The 15,858-nt window shown below is 35.3% G+C and overlaps 1 protein-coding gene and 1 long non-coding RNA gene across 15 annotated transcripts in view; one reads left to right on the forward strand and one right to left on the reverse strand.

The window, feature by feature from the left end:
* LOC144576518 (uncharacterized) overlaps positions 1 to 15,858 on the reverse strand; it is an 803,862-nt gene that overhangs the window by 765,428 nt on the left and 22,576 nt on the right. The window lies entirely within an intron of this gene.
* Positions 1 to 15,858, forward strand: part of SLC9B1 (solute carrier family 9 member B1) — an 88,424-nt gene that overhangs the window by 46,667 nt on the left and 25,899 nt on the right. For 11 of the 14 annotated variants that reach the window (XM_054253108.2, XM_035293216.3, XM_035293221.3 and 8 more), the window contains 3 exons: positions 5,633 to 5,803; positions 8,238 to 8,380; positions 9,697 to 9,824. In XM_054253108.2, coding sequence (XP_054109083.2) covers positions 5,633 to 5,803; positions 8,238 to 8,380; positions 9,697 to 9,824 — 442 coding nt within the window. Of the gene's footprint in view, positions 1 to 5,632; positions 5,804 to 6,113; positions 6,219 to 8,237; positions 8,381 to 9,696; positions 9,825 to 15,858 lie in introns of those variants that run through there. The other 3 variants (XM_054253113.2, XM_054253114.2, XM_078366752.1) reach the window with 3 other exon arrangements.

Below are 15,858 nucleotides of genomic sequence, written 5' to 3' on the forward strand. Positions count from 1 at the left end.
TATCTCAGCCTCCCAAGTACCTTTGGGGATTACAATAATCATCTTCACTGTTTTCAATCTACTTTACAATCTATATTATGTATATGTTAGTCACTTGATGGTATCCTGTAAGTTTGTAAGGATTTGTTTACTATCCTTGATTCTTTTTTCTTTTTATTCTTCAGATTGATTAACCTCTATTGGTCTATCTTCAAATTCACTGATACTTTCTTTCACAAGCTCAAATATGCTACTGAACCTTCCTAGTGATTTTTTCATTTTAATTGTTGTACTTTCAATTACAGATTTCTATTTTTAAATATATTCTGTCTTCTTATTCATATTCTCTATTAGACAGCACATTGTTGTCATATTTTTAATTTGAACATATTTTAATATATACTTTGAAAACTTTCTTAATCCAATATCTGAATTCAGGCACTTTCTATTCACTGTTTTTTTTTCCAGAGGATGAGCCATATTTTCCCATTTCCTTACATGTCTAGTAATTTTTCAATGAAAACTAAACACTTTAGTTACATATTATTGCAGATCTGAATTTGGTTTTTATTTATGAGTGGTTTTGTTGTTGTTACTGTTTTGGTAATTGGCCAATACTTACACTGTATAATCTTTTTGCCCAATGGTTTTCAGCATTGATGTCTTTTATTTGTGTTGTTGTTCTATTGTTGTTTTAGCCTATCGTTTTAGGGATTTCCATTGTGTCTATTGTAGAGCTTGATTTTGGAGAGTCATTGTGTTAAAGCTAGTAAGGCTTCCACTCTCTGCCAAGTAATGTGTGGGTGGGAGGGTGGGTGAATACATTTAAAGTTGCAACTAATACTCAAGTCTCACTTCATTTTTACTTTTTATCATACTCTCTCCAATTGGCCATATATGTACAGAGAACTTATCTCAAACTTTCTATGACTCTCTCCTTTCTAGGAGCTTTCTTTTTTTGTTTTTTTTTTTTGTTGTTGTTGTTGTTGTTGTTGTTGTTTTTAGTAATCGGGTTTTTAATTTATTATAGTAAAAGGATACAAAGCAAAGTTAGCAAAGGAAAAAAGGTGTCTGTGGTAAAGTCTGGAGGAAACCAGGCACAAGCTTCCCAGAGTCCTCTCCTGTGGAGTTACAAGGATGTGTTTATCTTCCTCAGCATGAAATTTTGACAACACATGTGCAATGTCATTCACCAGTACCAGAGTCTCATTAGAAACTCAGTACTCAGGATTTTTCAGAGGTTACTCTCATTCACATGTGCCAGAATTCCAGACTCCCAGAAGAAAAACAGCTGTTCAGAGTAAACCATATTGTTGGTATAAATAGTTTAGGCACAGTGAGCTACTTTTCTCAGTGAAAGAATTGGAACTTGTAATTGGGAAACTCTAGACTTGCATGTGGGTCTTCTTTCTTTTTTTTTTTTTTTTTCTAATTTTACTTTGAGTTCCAGGATACATGTACAGAACATGCAGGTTTGTTACATATATATACATGTGCCATGGTGGTTTGCTGCACCGACTAACCTACAGGATCTCTCATTCAAATTTTTGTCGTCTTCCTCTTGCCCTAACTGAGACTGCAACCTCAGACTAGCAAACCTGCAATTCTCTCTGTTCATTCCCGAACCACTCTGCTATATTTAACTGCCAAAACCACTGATTTCTTCCCTCTGCTCCATACCAAATCCACCCCTGCCCCAGCCCTAATAGAAAAGCTGCTGGTTTTTACTTCATACTGGTAAAGCTAGTTTTCCCCAAATGAGCTTGGGGATGAGAAGAGGGATGGGAGTGTATTAGTCTGTTTTCATGCTGCTGATAAGGACATACCCAAGGCTGGGAAGAAAAAGAGGTTTAATAGGACTTACAGTTTCAGATGGCTGGGGAGGCCTCAGAATCATGGCAGAAGGTGAAAGGCACTTCTTACATGGCAGTGGTAAGAGAAAATGAAGAATATTCAAAAGTGGAAACCCCTGATAAAGTCATCAGATCTTATAAGACTTAATCACTACCATGAGAACAGTATGGAGGAAAACCACCTTCATGATTCAGTTATCTCCCACCAGGTTCTTCCCACAATATGTAGGAATTTTAGGAGTACAATTCAGGATGAGACTTGGGTGGGGACCCAGAGCCAAACCATATCAGGGAGCAACCCCAGTCAGGAAGGGCTCAGACTTTTACCAATCCTACCTGAAACTCTAACACTTTTTCAAGAATAAATGCTTCTTAATTTGATAACTGCCTTTGATGAGACTAAGGGTCCTGAAATGATTGTTTTTTGGTATTTTGTGCAACTTTAGGGGGGAGTTTTGGTGTGGAAATAAATCGCCAACCTTATGTCACCTTCCAACCTTATCTTTGTTCCTCATGTCTCTTCCCAATCTTATCTTTGTATCCTCTGATGAACAATTTTCATTAGTAATGTGTTACACAACCAATACTTGTTTAAACTAACCTACATTTTACCAGTTTCTTTGCACATTGTTCCTTCTGTTTTGGTTCTATGTCATATTTCTAAAGCATATCTTTCAGTAGATTTTTTTCCCCAGTAAAAAAAAGGCATGTGTTCTTAAGTGTATTTGTTTGACAATATATATCATTTGTCTTTAGTTTGAGTGACAGTTAACTGGCTACAGAATTCCATATTGAATAGATTTTTTTATCTCTGTACTTTGAAGACTTTAATTATCTTCCATCTTCTATTGTTGCTATTAAGATTTGAGAATCTGCTTTATTGTTTATTTCGTTATGATTAATCTTTCTCCATCTAGATTGCTTAAGATTTTATTTTTGTCTTTGGTAGTCTATAGTTTCTCAACATTTTATCTAATTATCTATTTTTACTTAATCCTAATTAGAACTCATTTGACTTACTGTGTCCAAATCAATAAAAGCCATAATTAATTCTGTAAAATTTGAAGCCAGTTTTCTTCTCAAATATTATGTCTTCTTCATTTTTTCAATTATGTTTCTGAAACTCATATTAGTTGTTTTAGATCTTTTTCATAATCTAAATCTCTCATTTTCCACCTTGTTTTTTTTTTTATGCTATACTCTGAAGTAATTTGTATCACTTTGCTATGTTTCTCTCTTCAGCCATGTGTACCCTGCTATTTGGGGTACTTGGTTGTTTTTTTTAGTTCAATAACTTTTTTTTTTTTTTTTTTTGAGTCAAAGTTTCACTGTTGTTACCCAGGCTGGAGTGCAATGGCACGATTGCAACCTCTGCCTCCTGGGTTCAGGCAATTCTGCTGCCTCAGCCTCCTGAGTAGCTGGGATTGGGCAGGCACCACCATGCCCAGCTAATTTTTTGTATTTTTAGTAGAGACGGGGTTTCACCATGTTGACCAGGATGGTCTCAAGCTGTTGACCTCGTGATCCACATGCCTCGGCCTCCCAAAGTGCGGGATAGTTCAGTAACTTTTAAAGTTTCTTTCTAATGTATTATATTTAATTATTTGACAATACTTTCAAGTAATATTTTCTTCTCATGTCTCCAATTTTTAAAAATTGTCTCTCATCCCTTTGAAAATATGTATTTTATAGTGTCTATCTAGCGGTTTTATTAGCTGAGGTTTTTAGACATCTAATCCCATTCTTTGTTGTATCTGTTAACTTTTACTCATGGAATATTTCTTCTTATTTTAAGTTCAGATTCACTTGGCTTTACCTTTGAGACTTTATGCAGTCTGGCATCAGGAGTGTCTATTAGATATTTTTTGAATTAGCATCTACTAAGTGTTCTAGGGATACTTCTATGCAGGGACATTTTTATGGTAGTAGGTTTAGGACTTTGGGATCCCTAACCTGTGCACATAATATACATTTAAGCCCTAAACACAAGTTGGATGAAGCCAGTTTTACATATAAATTCTCAAAAAAGACTTTGCCACCCAGAGACCAGCTAAGGCAAACTGCTTTGTCTTCTCAGTTTGTCAGTAGGATGACATTTTCTGGTTCATACTTTTTTTGACGGAGTTTCACTCTTGTTGCCCAGGCTAGAGTGCAGTGGTGCCATCTTGGCTCACTGCAACCTCCAATTCCTGGATTCAAGTGATTCTCCTGCCTCAGCCTCCCAAGTAGCTGGGATTACAAGCGTGTTCCAAGACACCTGGCTAATTTTTTGTATTTTTAGTAGAGACAGGGTTTTGCCACATTGCAGGCTCGCCTGGAACTCCTGACTTTAGGTGATCCACCCGCTTCAGCCTCCCAAAGTGCTGGGATTACAAGAGTGAGCCAACGTGCCTGGAATGGTTCATTCTTTTAGCAAGAGTTTAGCCTTCCAAAGCTTCCAGTTTTGCAGGATGACAATAATCAGAGGGGAGGGGGAAAGTTTGTTCTAACTTTCTGCCTGGGGTGAGTCAAAATCTTCTTTTACTCTGGCAATTTCTATAAAGGCAAAAAGGGGTCATAGCTAAAAAATGCATGTAAGCTGTTCTAAGAACATTAAAAGCATTAGCAATTAGGATTCATAATAAATAAAGGTAGCCATTTAATTGGCATATGGAAATTTAACATGTTATTGTCTGTCCTTTACAGAAACCTATGGATTCCTCTGTGAGTAGCACCTAGTTGCAAGAAGCAAGATGTCTAATAACTTATACCTACAAATCTTATCTACTTCTACTTCCTACACATGATCTAAGATACTTTATATTTATTCCCTTCTCAGTTCATTTATTCCAGCCACTACCTCCTCTAATACATTTATGTCAAGTATCGATTGACTTATCCTTTCAATACAAAGATTAAGTATGTTCCTGTTAAATGATTTGGCACTCTGACACTGTAATCTTCAATAAGGTTATGAATTCTTATCACAGCCAGTCATCCTCTTATTTTCCATCCTGATGGAAAAGCTATCTTAAAATGTAAAATGAAGTAAATCTCATCATATGGGCATGTTTTTAACTGTCGTATATTATAATGGTTAGCATTTTCAAGAGTTCATATATAGGTTTTATTTATATATATATTTATTTATTTATTTATTTATTTATTTTTGAGATTGAGTCTCACTTTGTCACCCAGGCTGGAGTGCAGTGGCACGATCTTGGCTCACTGCAACCTCTGCCTCCCAGGTTCAAGTGATTCTCCTGCCTCAGCCTCCCAAGTAGCTGGGATTACAAGCATGCACCACCTCACCTGGTTTATTTTTGTATTTTTAGAAGAGATGGGGTTTCACTATGTTGGCGAGGCTGGTTTCAAACTCCTGACCTCAGGTGATACTCCCACCTCGGCCTCCCAAAGTGCTGGGATTAAAGGCATGAGCCACTGCACCTGGCCCACATATAGGTTTTAAATATTTTTAAAATAAAAGCACTTTATTTAAAACCTGTCTCACAAATTGACAGGTTATTTGGAATATATATATCATTTCTTCTTAAATATATGTATCGTTTCTTCTTAAATGATGTATCATTTCTTTTTAAAATAAACACACTTTGTTTAAAACCTGTCTCATAAATTGACAGGTTATTTGGAATATATGTTATTAAGCAGATATCTCTTTCACCAAACTAGTAAGCAATGTTGGTCTACACCATGTATCATTTTATAGAACTGGCTATTAGTATATATGATAAAAGAGAATTGATTCTTTGTATACATCTATGTCATGTAGATATATAGCTGTAGTCTTTTTTGTATTTCAGGAGTTATACTCATTATGATTTGGTGTCTGACCTGGTCAATCTTAGGCTCTGAAGCTCTCCCTGGTGGAAATTTATTTGGATTGTTAATTATTTTTTATAGTGCCATTATCGGGGGAAAATTTTTAGAACTCATTAGAATACCTTTAGTGCCTCCACTTCCACCTCTTCTTGGTAAGTATATAATTAGCTCTCTTTTCTTTATTATTGACTATATGCACATTTTGAAAATTTGCTCGTTGAATTAGATATAATTCAGAAATATTTCAATGTAGTATGTTTTATATAGTTTCTTCATATATGTATTTACTGTATGTGTGTGTGTGTGTGTGTGCACAGCTCCTTTATCAATGTATTTATTTCTCTGTCTACATATATACACACACACAGGTTTTATCCAAAATTTATTTTTAAAATAAACTCAATATCTTTAATATATTATTCCTGTTGCTATATTGTTTAATAGAATTTTAAATATTTTTAGATTCACAGGGTACATATGCAGGTTTGGTACATGGATATATTGCATAATGGTGAGGTTTGGACTCTAGTGAACCCATCACCAAATAGGGACTACTGTACCCAATAGGTAATTTTTCAGTCTCAACTTTTCAACCCGCCCTCCTGTTGGACTCCCCAATGTCTATTATTTCCATCTTTATATCCATGTGTACCCGTTGTTTAGCTCCCACTTCCAAGTGAGAACATGTGATATTGAATTTTTCTGTTTCTGAGTTATTTCACTTAGGATAATGGTCTTCAGCTCTATCCATGTTGCTGCAAAGGACCTAATGTTATTCTTTTTTAAGACTTCATGGTATTCCATGATGTATATGTACTGTGTTTTCTTTATTTAGTCATTTAGGTTGATTCCATGGCTTTGTTATTATGAGTAGTGGTACAATGAACATATGCGTGTATGTGTCTTTATGGTAGAATGATTCATATGTTGAACCATCCTTGTATTTCTGGAGTAAAACTCACTTAACTGTAATGTATTATCTTTTTGATGTACTGCTAAATTCAGTTTGCTAGTTGAGAATTTTTGCATCTACGTTCATGAGGGATATTGGACAGTAGTGTGTGTGTGTGTGTGTGTGTGTGTGTGTGTGTGTGGTTTTGCCTGATTTTGATGGTGGTAATACTGGATTCACAGAATGTGTTAGAGAGGAATTCCTCTTCCTTGATTTCTTGGAATAAGTTTCAGTCATCTGTGAACCTGAACTAGAATAAGTGGATTGTATAATGAATAAATGAATACCTACAATACAAATACATGACAATAAACAATGTGATATGAAAGCTGTCTGCCAGCCTACAATATTTGTGATTGTTTTTGAACTGCATGATGGGAGGAGGTGCTCCTTACAATTTTCACTTTGTAAACATTTATTCTTTGATGTTAACTGTCACTGCTATAACCATGATCACTCATGGATTCACCAAAAATTTGGTAAGTAATTATCTTACTTGTTTTTATAAATCTTTCTAAAATGTATGTAGAGCTCACATTTATTTCATTGTGTAGTACTAGAAGTGTTTTGGATCTGTATTTAGAAATTTGGTGATGTTTTGTGACCAGAAATATGCTATAGGAAATTGTCTCTTGTTTGTATCAATTAGCCTATGATAAAATTGGTTTTGTTTTACATCGTTTTACTCAAAGTTCCCATTTCCAATAACCTATAAATGATGTTAAGTGAGAACTTACTGTATTCAAACATATGTAAATATTCAGTACAGTGGGCCAGGCACAGTGGCTCACGCCCATAATCTCAGCACTTTGGGAGGCCAAGGCAGGAGGATCACCTGAGCCCAGGAGTTCAAAACCAGCCTGGGAAACATAGCAGAACTCGTCTTTACAAAAACTTAAAAATGTTTCTTGGTCTCAGCTACTCAGGAGGCTAAGGCAAGAGGATAACTTGAGCTCAGAAGGTTAAGCCTGCAGTGAGCCATGTTTGCATCACTGCACTCCAACTTGGACATCAGAATGAGACCTTGTCCCCAAAAATATATATATATTCAGAACACTGTCAGTAGAGATAATCTATGTATCTTATCTCTGCTGTCCTTTCTGTATCCACAGTGTTCTTGCAGCAGCTTCTAAGTATTTATTGAATCATTTTTTCCTCTCCAGACTTTCCCTTTTGCTCTGGCTTAGGCTATTTGTTTCCAACTTTTGCATGGACTGTGATAGAGTCTTCAAATTAATCTCTGTCTCCAGTTTTATCCCTAAGTAATTCACCAAGTCCCTCACATAAAAAAAGCGCAACACTCATTGTGTTACTTTCTGCCTAAAACCTTCCCATGATGCCTTATTTTGCCAAAGCTAGGGGAGATTCTATGATCCAGCCCTCCAAGTTCATTCTCCTCCCTCCTTTCCTTGCCCTGTATGTTCCACCAACACTAAATTACTTGTTGAACCCCATTTAGATGTATTGTTTCTTACTGCCATTCCTTCATTCATGCTGCCTTCTCTATTTGCTTGTAACCTGCCCTTTACCAAAATAATGAGAGACATAGTGTATTAGGAAATAAATTAAACATTTCTGTTTTCTTTCTCAGAAAAATGAACTCAATCATGTATCTTTATTGTCTTTCTTTTAAGGGATGTTGCTGGCTGGTTTTATGATTAGGAATGTTCCATTCATCAGTAAACATATCCATGTCGATAGCACGTTGTCTTCAGTTATAAGAAACATTGCCCTTACTGTTATTCTAATACGAGCTGGGCTTGGACTTGATCCACAGGTAAATTTACAATTATAAATTGAGTAAGGTTATTTCAAAATTTTGAGGATGGTGGGAAAGAAAAAGTGGCAAAAATTTTATTTGCCTGTTCCAATTGGAGGCTGTAAACAAACCTAAGATAAAGAAAAAAAGGAAGAGTGAGGTGGCTCCTGCCTGTAATCTACAAAAGTTAGCCAGGTGTGGTGGTGTGCACCTGTAATCCCAGCTACTTGGGAGGCTGAGGCAAAAGAATTGCTTGAACCTGGGTGACAGAGGTTGCAGTGAGCTGAGATAGTGCTACTGCACTCCAGCCTGAATGACAGAGCAAGAGACTCCATCTCCAAAAAGAAAAAAAGGAGAAAAAGACTGTAGAAATAATGGCACTTTACGTTCTATTTTTAGCCACTATTATCACTGATAGGAAGAGAACTGAACTGACTGTGTCGTAAAGTCTTTATTAGAGATCTCCTTTAATTATTTGCACAGAGATAAATGTCTCTTATGTAGCCACTATATTATTTGGGAAGCTCTTCTATGGAGAACTATGTACTTTTCAGTTAACATAGGATAAGAAAAATCTTATAGAAGTCTTTTTCTTTTTTTAGGGAAAGTAAAGATTTCAGTAATTTTTTTTCATGACATTTTCTCCACAGAATTATGTTCCTGATTATCTTTGCATTATTGTAAAATCTAATCTTTTAAAGTATTTCTTAAAATATTACAATCTAGGGATCATAAATCCCATCTTTAAGAAGATGACTATTCATCAATATGATAGTTAATCAAATAAATGTGCCAAATGTGCTTTAATAGAAATATCTCAAGAGCATAAACAATTATAGCCAACAAGATTATATTTTCCAGTAGAAAGTATGAAGCAAGGAGAAAATTGAAAAATTCTCTCTTTTAAAATTAATTTCACAGTTTTTATGTGATTTTCTTTGGCATGTTGGGATTCTATTTATAATTATTAAGTTAATCAAGTAGTTCATCTCTAAAAATTACCTGATGGGAAAACACTAATAGGTCACTATCATTATACTATTTATTAAGAAAGTTAAGGAAGGTACCAATAGCTATTTAATCACAATAAAATTGATCTTTTAATTAAAATACAATAATATTTTATAAAAGATGAAATTGTTTATAATCCAATCTATGATGACATATAAAATGTAATTTTTTTATGTTCCAAGTCTAATGGGACCATCTGTTGAAATGAGATTTCGTTTAGTGAAAGCTTCTCATGAAACAAACTTTATATTTTGATATTTGTTTACATAATTTTCTTGTTGGCCATTGTAAATGTATCTAAGTGTGACTGTTTTCTATTTCAGGCTTTGAAGCATTTGAAGGAGGTTTGTTTCAGATTGGCAGCAGGTCCATGCCTTATAGAGGCAAGTGCAGCTGCTGTTTTTTCCCACTTCATTATGAAATTTCCCTGGCAATGGGCATTTCTATTAGGGTAATTTCTTTCTCATTTTTTAAATGAAAATATTCAATTAAGGATGCTTGGTTAAAATTGTTGAAATATTCATGATGTTGTATAGAAAATCTCTATTAAAATTCTTTTCACAGTGTTGAAAACCTTGGAAATCAGTTGATTAAAAGCAGAGCCATGTCCCAAATTGTAGCAAATTTTTAACAAACATTTATATCCTCTAAATGTATATCATCAAGAATATTCACATGATCAATTTATTCCTTTTCATCTGTATTATAACATATCTGTATGTTTTAATCTATCTAATGGCCTCTTCCTCATAACTATATGTAAATACAGTTGCACATTTCATATATGTGTATGTATATGTATATATATTTGAGAAACATTTTATATAGACACAGGTGTATAAATATGAACTTTCTCATTTTAAAGAAAACAAGGAAACAAAAACTCTTGCCATATATCCAATGCCCCATCTATCTTTATCTACCATCCATTTGCCTTACGTTTGAATTCCTCAAAATAAGTCTGTAATTACTGTCTCTAGATCCTAAATCCTTTTTCATTTTTCAATTCATTAACTTTTGTCTCCACTTATCCATTCCAATGACACTCATAGCAAAGTTCATCCATGACATAGTTCCTAGGAAATCCAGTGAATTTTTAAATTAATGTTTACAATAAAATACCTAAATACACTTTTCTTTTAAAAATTAGACCTTTATAAGTAAAGGAGAAATGACTTTGACTATGCCTTCAAATCATAATACCCATACCTCTACCCAAAGTGACGACTCTTAGGAGCTTTATCCTTCTTCAATTTTTATTTTAGGCTCAGGGGTACATGAACAGGTTTGTTATATGGATAAATTGCATGTCACAGGGGTTTGCTGTGCAGATTGTTTTGTCACCCAGGTAATAATACCCAATAGGTAGTTTTTCTATCCTCACCCTCCTTCCACCCTCCACCCTCAAATTCACCTAGTGACAATTGTTCCCTTCTTTCTGTCCATGTGTACTCTCAGTGTTTAGCTCCTGCTTATAAGTGAGAATATAGGATATTTGGTTTCCTGCTCTTGCATTAATTCACTTAGGATAATGGCCTCACTCCATCCATGTTGCTGCAAAGGACATGATCTCATTCTTTCTTATGGCTATGTATTATTCTGTGGTGTATATGTGCCACATTTTATTTATCCAGTTCACCATTTATGGGCATTTAGGTTGATTCCATGTCTTGCATTTTTTTTTCAATAGTGTTTAAGGAACAGGTGGTGTTTGGTTACATAGAAAAGATTTTTGGTGTAATTTCTGAGAATCTGAGATTTAGTGCAGCCATCACCACAGCAGTGTACACTGCACCCAAGATGTAGTCTTTTATCCCTTACCCCCTCCTATCTTTCCCCCCAATTCCCCAAAGTTCATTCTATCATTATTATACTTTTGTATCCTCATAGCATAACTCCCACTTGTAAGTCCGAACATACAATGTTTGATTTTTCATCCCTGAATTACTTCACTTAGAATAATGGCCTCCGATTCCTTCCAGGTTGCTGCGAATGCCATTACTTTGCTCCTTTTTATGTCTGAGTAGTGTTTCAACCATGGTATATGTATATATTAAGGAACAGGTGGTATATACATATACCATGGATGAAATATTATATATGTCTGTGTATATATATAATATTTTCTGTATCCATTCATTGATTGATGGGCATTTAGGCTAGTTCCAAATTTTGCAATTGCAAATTTTGCTGCAATAAACGTGTGTGCAAGTGTTTTTTCATATGACTTCTTTTCTTCTGGGTAGATACCCAGTAAAGGGATTGCTGGATCAAATGGTAGATCTACTTTTAATTATTTAAGGAATCTCCATACTCTTTTCCATAGTGGTTGTACTAGTTTACATTCCCCCCAGCAGTGTAAAAGTGTTCCCTTTTTACCACATCATGGCAACATCTATTTTTTTTTTATTTTTTGATTATGGCTACTCTTGGAGGAATAAGATGGTATTGCATTGTGGTTTTGATTTGTATTTCCCTGATAATTAGTGATGTTAAGTATTTTTTCATGTTTCTTGGCCATTTGTATATCTTCTTTTGGGAATTGTCTTTTCATGTCCTTAGCCCAGTTTTTGATAGGATAATTTGTTTTCTTCTTGCTGATTTGTTTGAGTTCTTTATAGATTCTGGATATTAGTGCTTTATTGAATGCATAGTTTATAAAGATTTTCTCCCACTCTATAGGTTGTCTTTTTACTCTGTATTTCTTTTGCTGTGCAGAAGCTTTTTAGTTTAATTAAGTCCCGTCTATTTATCTTTGTTTTTGTTGCCTTTGCTTTTGGGTTCTTGGTCATGAAGTCTTCACCTAAGCCAGTGACTAGAAGGGTATTTCCAATGTTACCTTCTAGAATTTTTATGGTTTCGGGTCTTAAATTTGAGTCTTTGATCCATTGTGAGTTGATTTTTGTATAAGGTGAGAGATGAGGATCCAGTTTTATTCTTCTACCTGTGGCTTGCCAATTATCCTAGCACCACTTGTTGAATAGGGTGTCCTTTCCCTACTTTATGTTTTTGTTTCCTTTGTTAAAGATCAGTTAGCTTTAGTTCTTGGTACTCTATTCTCTTTCATTGGTCTATGCGCCTATTTTTATACCAGTATTATGCTGCATTTGTGATTATAGCCTTATAGTATAGTTTGAAGTCAAGTAATGTGTTGCATCCACATTTGTTCTTTTCGCTTAGTCTTGCTTTGGATATACAGGCTATATTTGGGTTCCACATGAATTTTAGGATTACCTTTTTCAGTTTGGGGAAGAATGATGATGGAGATTGCTCTTGGTAGTATAGTCATTTTCACAATATTGATTCTACCTATCCATAAGCATGTGATGTGTTTCTATTTGTTTGTGTAATCTATGATTTCTTTCTTCAGCTTGTAAGTTTTCATTGTAGAGGTCTTCCACCTCCTTGGTTAGGTATATTCCTAAGTTTGTTTGTTTGGATTTTTTTTCTTTGTTTTTGTTTTGTTTTGCAACTGTTGTAAAAGAGGTTGAGATCTTGATTTAATTCTCAGCTCAGTCACCATCAGTGTATACCAGTGCTACTGATCTGTGTACATTGATTTTGTATCCTGAAACTTTACTGAATTCATTTATCAGATCTAGGAGCTTTTTGGATGAGTCTTCAGGCTTTTCTAGTTATGAAATTATATCATCATGAACAGCAGCAGTTTGACTTCCTCTTTACTGATTTGGATGCCTTTTATTTCTTTCTCTTGCCTGATTGCTCTGGCTAGGCCTTCTATGTTGAATAGAAGTGGTGAAAGTGGGCATGCTTGTCTTGTTCCAGTTCTTGGGGGGAATGCTTTCATCTTTTCCCCATTCAGTATAATGTTGGCTGTGGGTTTTTCATAGATAACTTTTATTACCTAACGTATGTCCCTTCTATGCCAACTTTGCTGAGAGTTTTAACCATAAAGGAATGCTAAATTTTGTCAAATGCTTTTTCTGCATCTGTTTGGTGATTATGTAATTTTTGTGTGCCTTTTGTTTGTCTTTCTTTTTTTCTTTTTTTTTTTCTTTTTGATACAGAGTCTTGCTCTGTTGCCCAGGCTGGAGTACAGTGGCCCAATCTCACCTCACTGCAACCTCTACCTCCCAGGTTCAAGCAATTCTTATGTGCTTCAGCGGCCAAATGACCTAGGAGTAGCTCCCCAAGCTCGCCAGCATCTGTTACTTTTTGACTTTTTAATAATAGCCATTCTGCCTCCTGTGATATTGTATCTCATTGTAGTTTGTTTTGCATTTCTCTAATGATTAGTGATGTTGAGTATTTTTTCATATGCTTCTTGGCCACGTCTTTGTCTCCTTTTGAGAAGTGTCTGGTCCTGTCCTTTGCCTAGTTAATGGAGCTGTTAGGTTTTTTCTTGTAGAGTTTTCTAAGTTCTTTTTGGATTCTGGATGTTAGACTTTTGTTGAATGCATGGTTTGCAAATATTTTCTCCCATTCCGCAGGTTGTTTGCTGATTATTTCTTTTGCTGTGCAAAAGCTCTTTAATTAGGTCCCATTTGTCAATTTTTGTTGCAATTGCTTTTGGCATCTTCATCATGAAAAATTTTCCAGAACTGAAATTTTTCAGAATATGTCTAGAATGACCTGTGTCCAGAATGGTATTTCCTAGGATATCTTCCATGGTTTTTATAGTTTGGGTTTACATTTTAAGAATTTTTTTTGAGATGGAGTCTTGCTCTGTTGCTTGAATGTAGTGACCCAATCTCAGCCCACTGCAACCTCCACCTCCCAGGTTCAAATGATTCTCCTGTCTCAACCTCTCAAGTTGCTGTGACTACAGGCACACACCACCACACCCAGCTAATTTTTGTATTTTTAGTAGAGATGGGGTTTCACCATGTTGGCCAAAATGGTCTTGATCTCTTGACCTCATTATCTACTGCCTTGGCCTCCCAAAGTGCTGGGATTACAGGTGTGAGCCACCACACCCAGCCACATTTTAAGTCCTTTAATCCATCTTAAGTTGATTTTTGTAAACTGTGAAACGTATGGACTCCAGTTTCAATTTTCTGCATATGGCTAGCGAGTTATCCGAGAACAATTTCTGAATAGGGATTCCTTCCCCATTGCTTGTTTTTGTCGAGTTTGTTGAAGAGCAGATGGCTATAGGTGTGCAGCTTTATTTCTGAGTTCTGTAACCTGTTTCATAGCTCTGTGTCTGTTTTTGTTCCAGTACCATGCTGTTTTGGTTACTGTAGCATTGTAGTATAGTTCAGAGTTAGGCAGTGTGACATTTTAGGCTTTGTTCTTTTTTCTTAGGATTGCTTTGGCTATTTGGGCTCTTTTTTGACTTCAAGTGAATTTTAGAATGCTTTTTTTAATTCAGTGAAAAATGTCATTGGTAGTATGATAGGAGTAGCATTGACTCTGTAAATAGCCTTGGGCAGTATGGCCATTTTAACAATATTGCTTCTTCCTGTGATCATGGAATGTTTTCCTTTTGTTTCTGTTGTCTCTGATTTCTTTGAGCAATGGTTTGTAATTTTTCATTGTAGAGATCTTTCACCTCACTGCTTAGTTGTATTCCAAGATATTTTGTGGGTTTTTTTTTTTTTTGTGGCTATTGTGAATGGGATTGCATTCTTGATTTGGCTCTCAGCCTGGATGCTGTTGGTGTATAGGAATGCTACAGATTTTTGTACACTGATTTTTGTAACCTGAAACTTTGCTGAAGTCGTTTGTCAGATCTAGGAGCTTTTGAGAGGCTACTATGGGGTTTTCTTCGTATAAAGTATTTCATCTATGAAAAGGCACAATTTGACTTCCACTTTTCCTACCTAGATGTCTGTGTTTCTTCCTCTTGCCTGATTGCTCTGGGTAAGACTTCCAGCACTATGTTGAATAGGAGTAGTGAGAGTGGGCATCTTTGTTTTGTTCCAGTTCTCAAAGGGAATATTCCAGCTTTTTCCCATTCAGTATGACATTGGCTATGGGTTTGTCATAGATGGCTCTAATTATTTTGAGGTATGCTTCTTCAGTAACTCATTTGTTTAGGGTTTATATCATGAAGGGATGTTTTTATTTTTAGCTCTGTTTATATGATGAATTACATGTGTTGATTTGTATAGGTTGAACTAAACTTGCATCCAGGGATAAAGTTTATTTAACCATAGTGGACTAGCTTTTCAATGTGCTGCTGGATTCAGTTGCCTTATATTGGCCTGAAGTTTTCTTTTTTGTTGTGTCTCTGCCAGGTTTTCATATCTGAATGATGCAGGCTTCATAAAATGAGTTAGGGAGGAATCCTTCCTTCTCATTTTTTTGGGATAATTTCAGTAGCATTGGTACCAGCTCTTCTTTGCACTTCTGGTAGAATTTGCCTATGAATCTTTTTTTTTTTTTTTTTGCTCAGAGACTTTTTATTACTCATTCAGTTTCAGAACTCATTATTGGTTTGTTCAGGGTTTCAATTTCTTTCTAGTTTAATCTTGAGAGGTTGTGTTTCCAGAAATTTACCAGTTTCTTGTAGGTGTTCT

This window comes from Callithrix jacchus, chromosome 3 (genome assembly GCF_049354715.1).
Source record: "Callithrix jacchus isolate 240 chromosome 3, calJac240_pri, whole genome shotgun sequence".
Classification (NCBI taxonomy): Eukaryota; Metazoa; Chordata; class Mammalia; order Primates; family Cebidae; genus Callithrix; species Callithrix jacchus.